The 16,825-nt window shown below is 34.2% G+C and overlaps 1 protein-coding gene across 1 annotated transcript; it reads right to left on the reverse strand.

Annotated features, from left to right (window-relative positions):
* Positions 1-6,145: 6,145 nt before the first annotated feature.
* Positions 6,146-10,811, reverse strand: LOC129889566 (probable carotenoid cleavage dioxygenase 4, chloroplastic). The gene is made up of 2 exons (XM_055964926.1): positions 9,304-10,811; positions 6,146-6,727 (listed from the first exon to the last, which is right to left on the reverse strand). Exons 1-2 carry the CDS (start codon positions 10,716-10,718, stop codon positions 6,376-6,378), a joined length of 1,767 nt encoding a protein of 588 aa, XP_055820901.1. The 5' UTR covers positions 10,719-10,811; the 3' UTR covers positions 6,146-6,375.
* Between the last annotated feature and the right edge of the window lie 6,014 nt (positions 10,812-16,825).

Below are 16,825 nucleotides of genomic sequence, written 5' to 3' on the forward strand. Positions count from 1 at the left end.
GTCCTTAGTCTTCTTCAAATATCTTAGAATTCTCTTGATAGATTTCAGATGTGACTCATTTGGACAAGCTTGAAACCTTGCACACATACCAATACTAAACACAATATCAGTCCTACTAGCAGTTATATATAGTAGAGACCCAATTATCCCTTTATACGTAGTCGCATTAACTGCAGGATCAGTTGCAGCAACATCTAATTTTAGATTGGTTCCCATGGGAGTGTCAATAGGCTTTGCATTCATTATATGAAACTTCTTTCCTTGATGTACTTTTCTTGAAAAGTAGATGTTCCAGTTGGTTTTTGCTTAATTTTCAATCCTAAGAAGAAGCTTAACTCTCCCATCATACTCATTTCAAACTCACTTCTCATAAGATTTACAAATTCTTCAGAGAGAGATTCTGATGTGGCCCCAAAGATAATGTTATCAACATATACTTGAACAATGAGTAATTCCTTGCCTCTAGACTTTAAAAATAATGTGTTATCAATCCTTCTTCTTTTGAAGCCATTTCCAAGAAGAAAGGTTGATAGTCTCTCATACCATGCTCTAGGAGACTATTTCAATCCATACAAAGCCTTGTCCAGTTTGAGAACATGATTTGGATGATCAACATCTTCCAACCCAGGAGGCTATTTCACAAAGACTTTTTCTTTTAGAAAGCCATTTAATAAGGCACTTTATACATCCATTTGAAAGAGTTTAAACTCTATAAAGGCTGCAAAAATAATAAGAATTTTGATAACTTCCATCCTAGCCACAGGAGCAAATATCTCATCATAATTTATCCATTCTTCTTGATTATATCACTGCACTACCAACCTTGACTTAATTCTTGTAATGACTCCATTTTCATCCAGTTTGTTTTTAAACACCCACCTTGTCCCAATTATTGTTCTATCAGAAGGTTTAGGAACTAGATGCCATACCTTTCTTCTTTCGAACTGATGAAATTCTTCTTACGTAGAATTTACCTAATCAACATCCTTCAAAGATTCTTTGACATTATTTGGCTCAATATTCGAAATAAATATTGAGAATGCCACTAGATTTCTGATCTTGGATCTGGTTTGTATTCCAGAATCCAATGGAGAATTCAGATTATCAAGAGGATGAGATTTCTTATGTTTCCACCCCATTCAGGATGTTGAAGATTGAGTAGGTTGCTCAACTTCTTCATTCTCACTTTCCAAATCCTTATTTTCAGTTGGAACAATGTCATTTACTGGAGAGTTATCAAAGAGATCAGGTCCCTATTTAGGTTCCACATTTTCAATTACTTCTTCACCTAGTCCAGGTTTAGCCACATTGGTGACAGGGTTCATATTACTAGAGGTGACTTCATTGAAGGTGTCTTTCTGAATTTGTAATAGTTCTTCCAATTCATCATCATCTCTACTTGCAAGATATTTGATTTTACTATTTTAATCAAAAATCACATGAACACTTTCTTCAATTCACAGGGTTCTTTTGTTTATAGACCCTATAAGCTTTGCTTGAGGAAGAGTATCCTACAAAAACTCCTTCATCACTTTTAGGATCAAACTTTTTGAGATCATCTTTTACATTGTTCAATACAAAACATTTGCAACTAAATGCTCTTAAATAGCTCAAGTTGGGCTTCTTATTATTGAGAAGCTCATAGGGAGTTTTGTTCAAAATTGACTGTATTAAACATCTGTTAGTCACATAGCAGGTTGCGTTAATAGTTTCAGCCTAGAAGTTTTCAGGAAGATTTGAGTCAATGAGCATGGTTCTAGAAATGTCAATTAAGGTTCTGTTCTTTCTTTCAACTACACCATTTTGCTGTGGAGTCTTGGAGCTGGGAAATTGTGATATATCCCATTTTCAGCACAGAGGTTATCAACTCTTGCATTTTCAAACTCTGTCCTATGATCAGACCTTATTCCAACAATCTTGCGGTTTAGATTTGTCTGAATCATCTTGACAAATACCAACAATACATCATAAGTTTCCTCCTTAGGCCTAAGAAACATTGTCCAGGTGTATCGAGAATAATCATCCACTGTCATCAGAATATATTTCTTTCCACCTCTACTTTGAATTTTCACAGGACCACACAGGTCCATATGAATTAATTCCAGTGGTATTGTGGTACTCACTTATTTCTTGAATTTAAAGGAGGATTTGATTTTCTTTTCTTTGACACATGCATCACACACTTCATTCTCTGAAAACTTAACTCTGGGCGGCCCATAGATCAGGTTTTTGGATACCAGTAGAGACGAGCTTACATGACCCAATCTTTTGTGCCACAAATTAGCACTCTCACTTTGAGCACTTAAGCATGTAAGATCACTCCCTTGAGCAGTATTCAGATCAACAACATACATGTTTTTGTATCTACGAGCAGTAAGAATCACTTCTCCTGATTTTAGATTTGAAACAATACACAACTCTGATCAAAATCTAATTTCATTTCCTTTGTCACATATTTGTGAAACACTTAGAAGACTATATTTCAGGCTGTTCACATAGTAAACATTCTCAATAGAGTATTTTAGAGATTTATCAATTCTTCCCACTCTTTGAATGTAACCTTTCTTGCCATTTCCAAAAGAGACACCTCCACCTTGGAGTGCCTTAAGTGAGAGGAAGTTTTTGATCTTGGCAGTCATGTATTTTGAGCAACCACTGTCCATGAACCAGCATTGCTTGTTACTTCCCCCACTTTCCTGCAATACAGATTATTCGTTAGATTTAGGAATCTATTTCAATTTGAGTTTCCAATAATTAGACAAAGGTGCAACAAGAGTTTTTTTTGCCCAATGAGGCAAGGTTTCTTTTCTCATCTTATGATAAGGTTCAGAATTAGAACCAGTTTCCTTTCTGTGCATTACTTCCTATTCATCATGATAAGAAACCCTGTCTAGAGACCTTTTCAAAGCTAGACAATCCTTCTTCAAATGACCATCATGACCACAGTGAAGACACAACCAATTTTCAGATTCTGAATCACACTTTTCATTAGAATTGTGAGAGAAATTAATTCTGGAATTTTCTAGACTTCTTCTACCATTGTTATTCTGATCAATAGCATTTTCAAAAATCTTTGGGTGACCAACCCATTTTAGTGATTTAAAAAGTTCTTCTTTTGTTAAGGCTAGATCTTTTTCAAGTTGTACATTTCTATCAAGAATCATAGCCAACTTTACTTCAGCATCACTAAGTTCTCTTTCTAGCTCAAGGTGTACATTATTGACTATACCTTTGCCACTAACACAATTTTGGTTCAACTTCTTAATATCAAGAGTAAGATTTGTATTTTCTGCCACCAAAACAATTATTTGTTCTTCTAGATCTGATATTTGTAGAACTAGAGACAGATTCTCATCTTGAGAGGTATCTGAACAATTAATGAGTTTTTTTTTAATCATTTGATAGCTCAATAATCAAATCTATCAACACGATATCAAGACTTCTAAATTTGTTTTTACAGAATAAGTGTGCAGGTTCTGTTTCAGATCAAGAAGTGTTACCTCTTCTTTAGCTTCTTCCTTAGCGTCCGATTGAGCCATAAGAGCAACTATTGAACCATAATCACTTATGTCATCATCCATTTCATATATTTCTAGTAGAACATCCCAGATTTGCTTTGCAGAGGTATAGTTAGATACTTGAGAATACTCATTTGGTCCAAGACCATAAATAAGTATGGACTTGGCTTCTGCATTCTTTTCAAACGATCTAAATTCATCTGATTCATACTCGATTTTTTCTGTTTTTACATCATTTCCTTCACTGTCTCTCTTTATTGGATATTCAAGACCATCAGAAATTCTTGTCCAGAGTTCATAGTCTTTAGCTTGAATGAAAGCTTCCATTCTTACCTTCCACAGTAGGAAACAATGTTCCTTGAACACTGGAGGTCTATTGATATTCTGTCCTTCAGGGTATCTGTACGAAGTATTCATCTTCTCAGGACCTTCTCTTGATGTTAACCAGATAGAGAAAACCAGTTCTGATACCAATTGTTATAATGTATGCTTCCACCAGAAGAGTTGGGACAGAGTCCCTTATCAGAAATCAGTACAGAAACTTAAAAGAATAGAAAGATAAAATAGACACAAGATTTTTACATGGAAACTCCTTGCTCAAGGGAGAAAAACCATGACCTGTCCCACATGATTTCAACTCAAATCTTCACTAGAATAACTGAGCCAGGATTCATATTACAAGCTATTGTAATCTAGGAATTGTACTCATAATCGCTCTCAACTCCTTGTAACAACTCTGTTACAGACTTGAAACAATAACTCTATTGCTTCCTAAATCACTAAACTCCTAGATGATTTAGAGTTCAGATGGTCTCCATGACTAGCTCTAGTAACTTCGACAAGATTAACAAAAGATATTACAAATGAGAGTTGATCTAACGTCCTTAACAATTTAGGAAGTAGACCTTACAAGATTAAGAAAAAGAAATTACAACTCTAAAAACAAGAACAAAAACACTGATAACTCTATCAAATACTTGATTTTCTTCAAGAGCAAATTTTCAATACTTGAGAGCATGAACTTATATGAATATTCCTTTTTAGATTTAAAAAGCCAAGTGGAAAAATGTTGTAAAGAGTGTATATATCACCAATATACCATGTACTGGACGATTTATATTGGTTAGACAACTGACCTTCTGCACTGGGACTCAGTCGCGTACATACAGACCTGCAGACTTGGCAGGATCTGTTATGTACTATTTGTCTGCTATCGTTATTAGCAAGAAGTCCTCAAAGGGACCAGGTCCTCTAGCTATTTTCTGAGTTTGTCAAATCATCAAAACCGATTTGAAGAGCATTATCTGTGAAACAAGGTGTGATATGTAGCGACATTTTATGCACTTCATTCTTAGCTGCAGCTTGCCACCAATTATCTATCGTCTCGTGGACACTGATAACGTTATGCCTTATACCAAGTGGGCTGGCCACTTGATTCCAAACTTATTTTGGCCAAGTCACTTGAGGTGAACACATGGTTAGGTGTATCAAGTAGAGAATTCCTGCAGCAAGTACATCTAGTATCAACCTGAATATCAAGATTTAAAACAATACTATCAAGGAAGCTTCTTTTTTAAAATCCTTTACATAAATAAAGAAATTTTGAAAGGAATCCCTTTTACCCAAATCTGATTGAAAATGGTTTGGTTATGTTGGTTTTATCTTATGAAACACCAGGCAGAAGAACAAGAGAATTTTCCATCTGAGGTGAGCGACCTTATGCAGAGATCCTTCTCTTCCATGTTACCAGTGTCAATTTGAGTAATTGATCTCTTGGACCAAGTTATCAGGGAAAATTTGGCTTAGAGAATCCTGATTCCAATGGTTATCAATAAGAAACTGTCTCACAGTATTATTCCCATGTTCTTTTTTTCAGTGAATGAACTCTATTAGCTAAATGACCATTGGAAGGCCAGTTATCCCACTAGATATACATATGACCCTCATTAATCTCCCAAGATATTTTGCCCCGCAATAGGACAATACTTTGCTTTCATAAGTTGTCCATAGTCTTTAGTCTCCACCATCTGTTAGTTGTGAATGATTTGCAAATATCAAACAAATATCTTTTAAAGCCCAGTCCACCTTCATCAACAGGAACATACATTTTCTTTAAGGAACTCCAATGGTACTTATTTTTACCTTCCTTTTACCCCTAGAAGAAATTAGAGAAATATTCCTCTATTTGATAAAGGAAAAATTTCCTAACATTTGAAAAAATTACAAAAATTTCTATTCTCTCCTATTCTCGAATACATCACTTTACGCGATGTATCGATCGGATACATCACTTTAAGCGATATATCGATTGGATACATCACTTTACGTGATGTATCGAGATATTGAGTAATGTATCTGGAACTGAGACACGATGTATGGGACGTTGAGGGATGTATCTGAAATCGAGACGCGATGTATCGAGACGTTTTGGAATGTATCCAGATTCCGCCAAATTTTAAAAAAAATTGTAATTTGAAAAAGAATAGAAATGAGATGTAACTAACTCTTAACATTATGAGATTTGTATAATTCCTGCTTTGATAAAAGCAGTCTTACAGGATTCCGAAGCAGCAAACATTACAATAAGTGTGAAATTAAGCATTTTAATCAAGAGACAATTTCAAATATACAATAAACTAATTAGTTTATAACAAATATAGTCATGTTTTATTTACATTACTTATACATGAGCTATATACTGAATATACATTATAATACACTCAAAAACTGAATATAGTTTGACTATACGTGAAATATATACTGACTATACATGCCTATACAGCGAATGCCCATTTTTTTTATAATTATTTTTGACAAATGACTATGTAGCGTAATTATCCTTTAATGAATTATATATCTACAGGTTCATACGATCACTTTCCTTCACGAAAAGCCCATGGAAACCATAAGGAACTCGATGAGGCAATTTGACAGCAGCCACAATATCAAGATTAGGGGATATTGCATCCATGACCAAAAAACTTGATTCCCCTGTCTTCTCATTGTGTACATATGACACTACGTAGCCATCGTCTTCATCACCTGCCGGATTTTTTGCCACGAAAAATGGCTCACCGCCGAAGCAGCCTTCTCCAAATAATCGACATGCCACTATGCAATCACGACGATCAATTTCTGCGACGGATACGTCTAATTTTACTATTCCTGTTACTTTAGGCATAGGGTCACCAATGGCTGCATAAACGTACCTGCAAGAGTAGTGAAAACGGAAAACGTTTATATATACTTAATCTTTTTTCATAGACATTACTCACCAATCTTATCTTTCAATTTGTTTGGTTGATTTTGACTTAATATAAAGTTTAAGAAAAAATAAAAAAAATACTTGAATCTTGTGGTCTTAAACAAAAGATATATAGAATGTATTAAAATATCTTTTAATCTTATAGTCTTTAACATGTAGTGTAAAAAGTTGAAATTAAACAAGTTGCCAAAAACGGAAAAAAGGCATTCTTCTTGAAACGGTCTAAAAACAAAATTAAAATAAATAAATTGAAATAGAGGAAGTTATTTACTAGGAAGATGTGAACTTGACATATTTGATTCTCTTTCCGTTTTAATTTGCTAGTCTGATTTTGACCTAACACAAAGTTTAATACTCTCTACGTTTCAAAACAATGACCTACTCTTCTTTTTAGTATGTTTAAAAAAGAATGACCCCTTTTCTTTTAGGATAACTTGAAGACAAAGGTAGGGGTGATATACGAGCGGGACAAGTTGGATATGAGTTGATCGAAAATGAGTCAGGCGAAAATAGGTAAAATAATATTCGACTTGACTCATATTTAATATGGATAAAAATGGATAAATTTAATGGATAATATGGGTTTACCTAAAGTATCGATTGCTTCTTATTACGTAGAGAAATACATACTTCCATTACAACATTTTTTCTTATTTGTTTTTGTTTGGTATGAAGAAAAATATTTTCATGTTTTTGTTAAACATATCTTTTGAAAAATGAGTAGTCCTGAATTGAGGCTGAGAGGTCAAAATTTGGGTCTCAGATCAAGGTCGAGAGTCGGGGGTTTGAATTTGGATCCCAAGTCTGGGCTCGTTTCAGATGGTGAGATTTAAGAAATGTTTTGAAATTATATTATCCTAATTTAAGGAAAGTTTTGATTTTTTTCCCTTCAATTTTTCTTAAATTAAAGGAAAATAAATTCCTTTAAAAAATATTTTACAAACATTTAAACCAATCAAACATGAAAAAATTTAAAAAAAATATATATATTTTTCTTCGTACCAAATACATCCTTCCTTAGTAAGTATACTTTTTAGAGATACATACAACCTTACATATATTAAGAGAGTGCCAATAGTGAATACCCTTGTGTTAATTATCCATATTATATGATGACTCACTTTTAAACAATTGAATAACCAACTCATTTTAAAATAAATTAATCGAATAGATACTAATAAATTTGACTCATTCTGCCACCCCTTGACAAATGGTATCAAAGACATTGCAGTGAGGAAAACTGCCTTTGCTTGTGAGATATAATTTGCTAACTTCAGATAGTTTGGTTTGTGTGGTCTCTGCTGAATCAGTCATTAAACAACTATTGGCCAGACATAAAGGACCTACCTACATGGCCTAATGCTACACTATAGATGGTCCAACACAAATCAATAAATTTCTGATAGTGTTATATAACTATCATATATTACTCATCGATTATACATGACCCTGGATAGGAGGGTGTGGAGGACACACATTAGGGTAGAGGGCTAGGACATATTGGTTTTATTCTCCCTTATTCGTAGGCGTATTAACGCACTATGATTTCTGGTACTCTGCTGTATGTTATTTATGGTATTTATGTTATTATCCAATAATAATATGTACTGTTTTTTGTGCTTTGATTATACTATTGTTTGGACGGTTTTCGTTATCTACTTATTTACTCTAATATTCTTGTCTGACCTTGTTCTATGTTTTTATTGAGCCGAGGGTCTTTCGGAAACAGCCGTCCTACATTGGTAGGAGTCAGGTCTGCGTACACTCTACCCTCCCCAGACCCCACGATGTGGGATTTCACTGGGTTGTTGTTGTTGTATATTACTCATCGATCTATTTTTACTTGTCTAATTATTAATCAAGTCATCTCACTAGTTAAAAAAAATAAATTAGAAATAATTAGTACTAAGTAATAAAGGTAAATAGGTATAAATTATTTGTTGATTTTATTAAATTAAACAAGTAAAAATGAACATTTATTTTACTTATAGTAGACAAATAATAAACTAAACGGAGGGGATATGTGGTTTGTTCTATATATCCAATATGTAAAAGTACTGAGCTATTTCTTGTGTCCCAAAATAATTGTCATCTTTTACTTTTCAAAAATTATTTTTTCTAATTTTCACACCTAAATTAGATTAAATCAACTCAATATTTCACCATCAAAATTTAAATATATAAAAGTACAGCTACAAATTTCAATTTTTTCACGTTTATCTTATGAAAACATATATTTTCACTTGTTTGTCAATATTAGGTGATTTGACTCTCGAGAAACAGCATATGGTAATTAATTTGGAACGTAAAGAAGTACATCACATAAACTATCTCAATCCTAAAATGAATCTCCTATTCTTATCTAATACTATAAGCTTTAAATCTTTACGTCAATAATTACCCAAACTAATGTTTTTAGGTTTGCACTGTTGGTATATGGATATTAATCTCTAATTTAATTATGTTTATTAATTAATGAATATCAAGTAAGTTACTAAAGATTGGATATTATAAACGTACTTGTTCTTTTTCCCAACATAAGCAGGATTGATGACTCCAAAATCAAGATTCCTAGTAGAAATTGGATGTCTGCTCACCATCCCTGTCTTCAAATTTATCTTCACTTTTTCAACACATGCATGTATCATGTCCATCCTCTCCATTGTATGCTCCACCGATAATATATTCGGTGCCACCAACACTATCGTATCACCTCCGTCCTCATCCCACGCATTTATCGCGTGTACAATATTAAACCCTGGTACATCGAACCACCTCATTTCCGATTCATCCTTGGCGTAACGTGGAATCACGCCAATTCGGGGGATTTTCCCCGAGTCTGCACCCACCGGTGAACCACCTGTGATTAACTCAATTGGGTTCATTCCAATTTGTATGTCTGAAAATATTGCGTATTTTTTTGTAATTGCAAAGTCATGAAGAAATGACGGGCGGGTCATGGAGAATATGGGCACGTCTGGGGTTTTCGTACCGTTTGGTTCGATCCGAAAGTAAGTTAAAAACGGAGGCATCGGACCGTAACGGAAAGCAAAAGCCTCGTTAGTATCCGGATCGATTTTGGGATGTGCCGTCATGCTCATGAAAAGTTTTCCGTCAAAATCGTGACGGCCGAGGGTAATAATATCACCATCTGGGGCTATTTTTACTGCATATGGTAAATCAGATTCACCGAGGGCGAATAGTTTATCCCCGAATAAAGCCAAGCTTGTGTTAGCAAGGCCTATACCGTTTGTGAGATTGAACTGTCCCGCAATAGCCCGGGCCGCAGTGATAGCACCACGCGCGGCCGAGGCAGTGAGACCGTTGAAACCGGAGAACACATTAGGGAAAACGGGGGAACCGGCTTCACGTTCTGTTGTGTACTTGTAAGTCTCCACGAATCGGCTGCAGAGCGTAGCTTTGCCTTGGTAAATTCTAATAGAGTGAAGCATTCCATCGCCGTCAAAAAGATGGTAAGGTCCACGTGGTAGATATTGAGGGTTAGGACCATTTCGGATGTACGCTCCGTCTAAACAAGGTGGAAGGGAGCCTTTCACTACTTGGCATTCAGTAGGAGGAAGCTCATTCACTGGAGCGAAATTGTTAGAGAGAACATACCTTGGATCAACAGAAGATTTCAAAGGAGGATCAATAAAAGTATTTATGAAATCATCAAATACATTAAAGATAACGGAGGAAAATGATGGTTCAAGAGGTTTTCTTGAGGGCATAGGTTCTCTTTTTGGAGTTGGATTTGGTGTTGAAAAGGTTGGGTTTTCTTGTGGTTTTGTGCTAGTAGTAGTGGTGGTGATTGTTTGTGGCCTTTCATCAATTCTAACGGAGAAAACTTTAAGAGTAGGAGAAGATGAATAATTATTAAGAGATTTAGGGTGTTGTGATAATGTAGAAAGGAAAGTTGAAGAGAGAGCATCCATTGTGTTTCTTATTGAAGGGGAAAAAAAGATATAATGATACTAAAGAGTAAAGGAAAGAAGAATAAGTACTCGAATGAAGTCCTATGGCCAATTTATGGGAGTAGGGAAGTGATGAGTAAAGCAAAAGAAAGGGACTATTTATTTAGGGAACATCACATTTTCCTAAAGTGGGGTAGTGAAAAGAGACTTGACTGCTTATCCACTACTACACATTACACAAATTGAACAAAAAAATCAAGCTTATTAATTTGTTATGAATTCAATAAATCTTAAGTAAATATTTGAACACCACTAAAAGTAGATGAAAATGATATTTTTAAAAATTGAGTGATTTTTATTTGGTTATAGATTATTATTTAGTGACTTTATTAGTATAAAATTTGTTTATTGTATATATTTAAAATTGTCTTTTTTATTATTTTAAGATGTATAAACAATAAAATAAAATGATTATTTGCTTACCTGTAAATCTACACCTACAATAAAAAAAATTATATTGTATCCTAGAAATTTAAATTTATTTTATTTGATTTCTTTATAAGGAGCAAATATTCTCTTCGTTAGACGAACTTTTAGGCATACTAAAAATATTTGTTTCGATTAAGAATATAGTTGTGCATCTTTTTTTTAAACAGTTAAAAGAAACTCAAGGATGCGGTGACGTACCTTATTCAATAAGTAAATTTCCTTAATTGCTATAATATTTTAACTTTCATTAATTTAATCAAGACACATAGAGAATATTAGGTGACGCACTCGAGAGAAGAAAATAATTATGCTTTTAAGATATTGTATGTCGAAACCGAGAATGCAGTTATGCATCTAGTTTGAGACAATAAAATTCAACAATAAAAAATGCAAGCAAACCGTAACATGTAATAATATATCCAAAAACTAATAATTTAAGATAAGTATAAGTCAATAAAAGCGACAATGTTAAAAATACAGGACTCGAGGGATACCTATGTAACTACCTATTCTCTTCGTTAGGGATAGGCCAATGGGAAAGAATTTTGAGGTAAAAACCTTTGGGTAGTAACTTCGAAAAATTTGAATCTAGGCCAGACTTAGACGAATTCTAAGTTAGGTGAAGTCTAGGTTGATCACGTGAATGATGGGAGGTCAAATTTATAATTTGATTAGACAAGATGATAGTCAAGACGACACGGAGCATTTACGATTTCACAGAATCGCATTTGAATTAGTAAAATTCCCAAAATCTAAGTTGGCATGAAGGGTATATTTTAATACATCTTTGAAAAGGGGTGTTTTATGAAATGAGGGCTTGGAAAACAAACTCCGAGCTCACTATTTCTACATATCCAGCCAAAGAGGGATTATTCCCGCAAGAGCAGGGCCGCTAGAGCGGGATCTGTCCCTCAAGAGCGGGACAGTTGCGACTTAAATCGTGAAAAAAAACAGAAACACTCTTTTCTTCAACATTCAGTTTCTAAAAACTCCAGAGGCGACCTAGGGCGATTTCAATTGATTTTCCACGGATTTTCATGCTTATCGTAAGGTTTTTACTCCCTAGATTCATACTTTTAGTCCTAGAAACTAGAAGTATGGGTGATAATCATTAAGGTGGGTGGGTTTGAACTAAAATACTATGGTGGGAAATAGCCCTAGGGTAAGGTTAGGATCATGAATTTGGTCTAGAGAGTGAAACTATGTTATATTTGTTGATAGTTAGGCCATTGCATAGATCCTTGATATGTATTTAATATTTTCTAGACCAAGAATAAGAAGAACGAACCCGAAAAGGGAAAGTTCCTGCATTGAAAGGTTGTGAAAGCTTGAATTAGAGGTAGGTTATGGTCTAGTTTCTCATATGTCTTTCATATACTTGTTAAATTGCTTCATTATATGTATGTATGTCTATAAATAGGGAAATATGCTAGATTATGTGTGAGATGAATACTTGATGTCTTGTTATTGTGATAAACCTATTTTGGGTGGTATAAATATTGTAAACATTGAATGTTCTTGTGATTGTGATATCTTGGGATCGAGTGTCACGTTTCGATAGGTAACTTGGATTGGATGTCACGTTTCGACACGTATTTGGATCGAGTGTCACATTCCGACACATACTTAAATCGGATGTCATGTTTCGACACAAAGTTGATTGTTTGTAAGTCCCCTGAGAGGACCCTTATGTGAAATTATAGCATGAGGAAGACATTGAACTATGATATTGAGATGTGGTCGACTTATTCTGTATATATATATGCCTATTATGTTGAATTTACTTGTCTATGATCCGCTTACTAGCTAATTGCGTGATCCTACTAGTACACCATTGTTTTTGTATATTGATACTACTCTTGCTCTGCCTTTTTGTTGAGTACATGACATATTCATTCGGCTGCGAATAGACCTCAGTTAGAAGAGTAGAGGCTTATTAAGAGATTAAGGGTGAGCTACTTGTTTCAAGTTGCTATGGACTCTTCTCTATTCTAGTCGCTTTTCCAGGACTATGATTCAAGACACTGTTTTAGTATTTTGACTTCTGTTTGGGGAGTGTTCCCTTTTTCTTACAATGACACTAATTACAATTTTGGTACATATGACTTTCAGTTCCTAGGGTGTATTTACTTTCGTGTTTCATTGTTATTAATATTGTTGGCTGATTTTATGGAAACTCAATATTATTTTCTGGTTATATTCCTGCTTCTACAAGGTTTGAATATTTATTTCTTAAGTTGATAAGTTGGACTATAGAAATGGTTCTTCTGTCGAAATAAGTATTGTCGGTGCTATTCACAGAGGGTCGGGGTCGTAACAAAGTTAGTATCAAAGCCTAGGTTCATTGATCTCGTCATACCAAAATGAGTCTAGTAGAATCTTGCGGAACAGTACGGAAATGTCTGTACTTTTCTTCGAGAGGCTACAAGATTTTAGAAAAAAATTCATTGTCTTCCTTCCTTCGTGCTACACCTTGATTCTAATTGGTAACTGATAATCCAAATTGGTATCTAATCACTTTTACTTTCTTGTATGCAGATGATTAACATGCGTGTAATGAACTAGAGGGTCATTTTTAAATATTTATATGAAATTATAATTTTACCCCTATCGTTAGTGCCCCCGAGTATTAATTGATCGATTTGTATTTTGAAAGTGTCAAAATCTTAATGGTTTGAAAATTGTGCAAATTCTCAAGTTTTTTATAGAATTAAAAGGTGAAAAAGTGATTTTCGGAACCAACGGCAGCTACGGGTCTCAGAATGGAATTCTGTCAATTTCAGCAGCTTTAAAATGTGGAAATTGGTCTAAGAGAATTTACGGAATTAGTTTTGAAGTTGTAATGAAGATTGAGCTCTTGAGTTGCGAATTTGAGAAATTTTAGGCCAAAGTTTGACTTGGGTCAACTTTTGGAGTTACGATACTCAGAATGAAATTTTGACGACTCTGGTGTATTTAGGGGATGATTTAAGTCTAGAAGAAGTACTGGCGTAATTTTATAGGTTCCGAACCCATTTTAGTATTTTGAAAGCCTAAGTTGATTTAGTTGCGACTTTTCAAGTTTCGGGTCAACGAGACCTCGAATTTGAATTTTAATAGTTCCATCAGCTCTGGAATGGCCAAATTAGGCTAGTAGCTTTATCAGGATGACTATTGAGGCAATCGATATGAGTTTGGGGCCATTTGTGACGCTTTTGACTTTGAAAGTTAGTCAATGATTGACTTTGGTCAACATTCTTAAAAAATATGCTTGGATTAAAAAATTTGACAATGCGGTTAATTTTAAAATGTCAAGTTTGGTCTAGAACGATCCTTCATTTGCTTTCCAAAATTTTTGGTCTAATTCCAAGGCCCATTGTGGAATTTGGCTTAAAATGATACTTGGATATGGGATCCACTTTTCATAAAAATGACCTCGTATGATTATTTTGAATACGCCATTGAGTTAGAAATGTTAAATTTAGTAGGATAGCATATCTGGTTTATTTTTTTTGGATTCTGAACGAATCTGGAGCACCCCATTGGAGATTTTAGATTTTTCCAAAATCAAAAGTTGCAGCAAAAATCTGGTGCAAAGGCAAGTTCATTTTTGGTTTTTTTTCTCTCAACTTTAAAACTTCATAAATTGAGTTCTAGAGCTCTATTTTTGGGTGATTTAAAGTCTAGCATGTTCGGAAAGTTCGTAGCTACGCATTGAAGTGCTTGGGGATTGCTAGGTGCTCTCCGTTTGAGGTAAGATTTGCATTATAGCAGTTGCCTTTTCTATTTTCGGATTAGATTTTTGATGACTTTTGAGATTTGATAAATTGTTGTTCAAAGTTGTTGTCTCTTGACCATTTTCAAATTCAGATTTTTGTAAACGTTGGAAGATGATTTCTTGGCCATCTTAGATTCGAATTTAGTGATTCAAAGCTCTAAATTATGTAGTTTTTTCATAGAAATCCAGTGGTGAGCACAAAAACTTGATTCAAAGCCCTAGCCGCTACATGTATCATTTTTGAGTTGGAATTTTAAATAATTTTGGAGGATTGTATCTTGATCATCTTAGCTCCATTTTTAATGATTTTTGGGTGTAAATTGTGAGTTTTTCTACAAGGAATATCGTGGTGAGATTATCCTTTACCAATTTCTGAAATTATTATCTTCCAAAACATCTTTAAATCAAGATTTCAAAGATGGGTTATGGATTATTTTTTTCAAGTTAGAAAATTGTATTTTCATGATTTGGAAGTCGATTCTTGCTCGATTTAGTGGATTTTCCAGCCACAAACTCTACTTGATGTGTAGAACATAATTTTTAAATAAAATTCCAAATTGACCATTTTTGAAATAATTAATTTTTGGATCATTTTACTTCCGATTCTGAAACCTACCAATATGGGTGTCATTAGACTTCTTATGATGTGTATGTTCCATTGTTGATAGTGGGTTGTCATTTTAAGTGTTGAATTTGAGATTTTCTTGTCCGGTGGAGGTGTTCGAGTGTGATTTCGAGAATTGAGATGTTTGACTATCCTTCTTTGAGACAGAGATGGGGTAATTAGTCATTCATATGTTATTGATTTTGTGATGGGGTTGTAGTATGAGTTGAAAATATTATATATATTGCGATAACTGTGTAGGGGCATATTTATTAATGTTTTATTGGGGGGACTTATTTGTATTACATAGCCTGTGTGGAGGCCTAATTTGCTATCTTATTTACTTTGAGAACATGTGATTCATGATTTGCTTGTGAGAGAGTCTTGAGGATTTTATTTGACTTGTGATGCCCGTCTGAGGGATTGATTTGGGGGTTTTGAGAATGCTTGAGTATTAAAATATTGTTGATAAAGGGATGAACACTTTGAAATATTTTCTTTCCATTGTTATTTATTGAGGGTGAGTATCATATGTAGGTTAAGTTTTGAGAACTTTGAACCTTGTACTACATGTTGAGTTGAATATTGCTTCCATGCCATATGTGTTTTGATGTATTCATCTTTATTCATCATATCATGAAATATGGAAAATTGAAAAATATGGAATTCTTTTTTAGAAATAAAAAGAAACACCTTTAAACATTTGTATCTTGAGTCCCTGACCGAGGCAGTTTTACGATAAGGTAAAGGATATATTGTGATCCCTTGATCATGAGGACGAGGTAAGGATAATGATATATTGTGAGTGAGGTATATGGTCTGCGAGACCCCTATGGGTCCTTCTTGGTAGCACAGCTCAATAGGTGTATACGACAAGTTTTGCGATAGTCTTGATTCCATTGTACCACCACATCATTGCATCTATATCTTTACTATTTGACTTATCTATTTGATTTTAATAATGAGTTGATATTATTGGTTTACTTACTCGCACCATTATATATATAAATTGGCGGCACCGATGCAAAAGTGGGACTTTTTTATATGTAGGTGGAAGCGTTTCTTAGTTTATTTATAAGCTTGATTAATTTCTTATACTCAGTCGGCTAAAACCTACTAATTACATGTGGATTGTACTCACCCCTACTTTGGTGTCCATTTTAATGCAGATACCAGTCAAGGCACCCTACATGACAGCTAATATTCTAGCGTATTGTGTATTCTCAAATTAGTGGTGAGGTCCTGGGATTTGGATCGTTACTAGTTTATCTTTATTTT

The sequence above is a fragment of the Solanum dulcamara genome, chromosome 5, assembly GCF_947179165.1.
Source record: "Solanum dulcamara chromosome 5, daSolDulc1.2, whole genome shotgun sequence".
Taxonomy (NCBI): domain Eukaryota; kingdom Viridiplantae; phylum Streptophyta; class Magnoliopsida; order Solanales; family Solanaceae; genus Solanum; species Solanum dulcamara.

Coding starts and splice junctions, on each gene's coding strand:
- LOC129889566 (XM_055964926.1), bottom strand. CDS start 10,718: ATGGATGCTCTCTCTTCAACTTTCCTTTCTACATTATCACAACACCCT. Junction 6,728..9,303: donor TATGTTGGGAAAAAGAACAA/GTACGTTTATAA, acceptor CTACTCTTGCAG/GTACGTTTATGCAGCCATTG.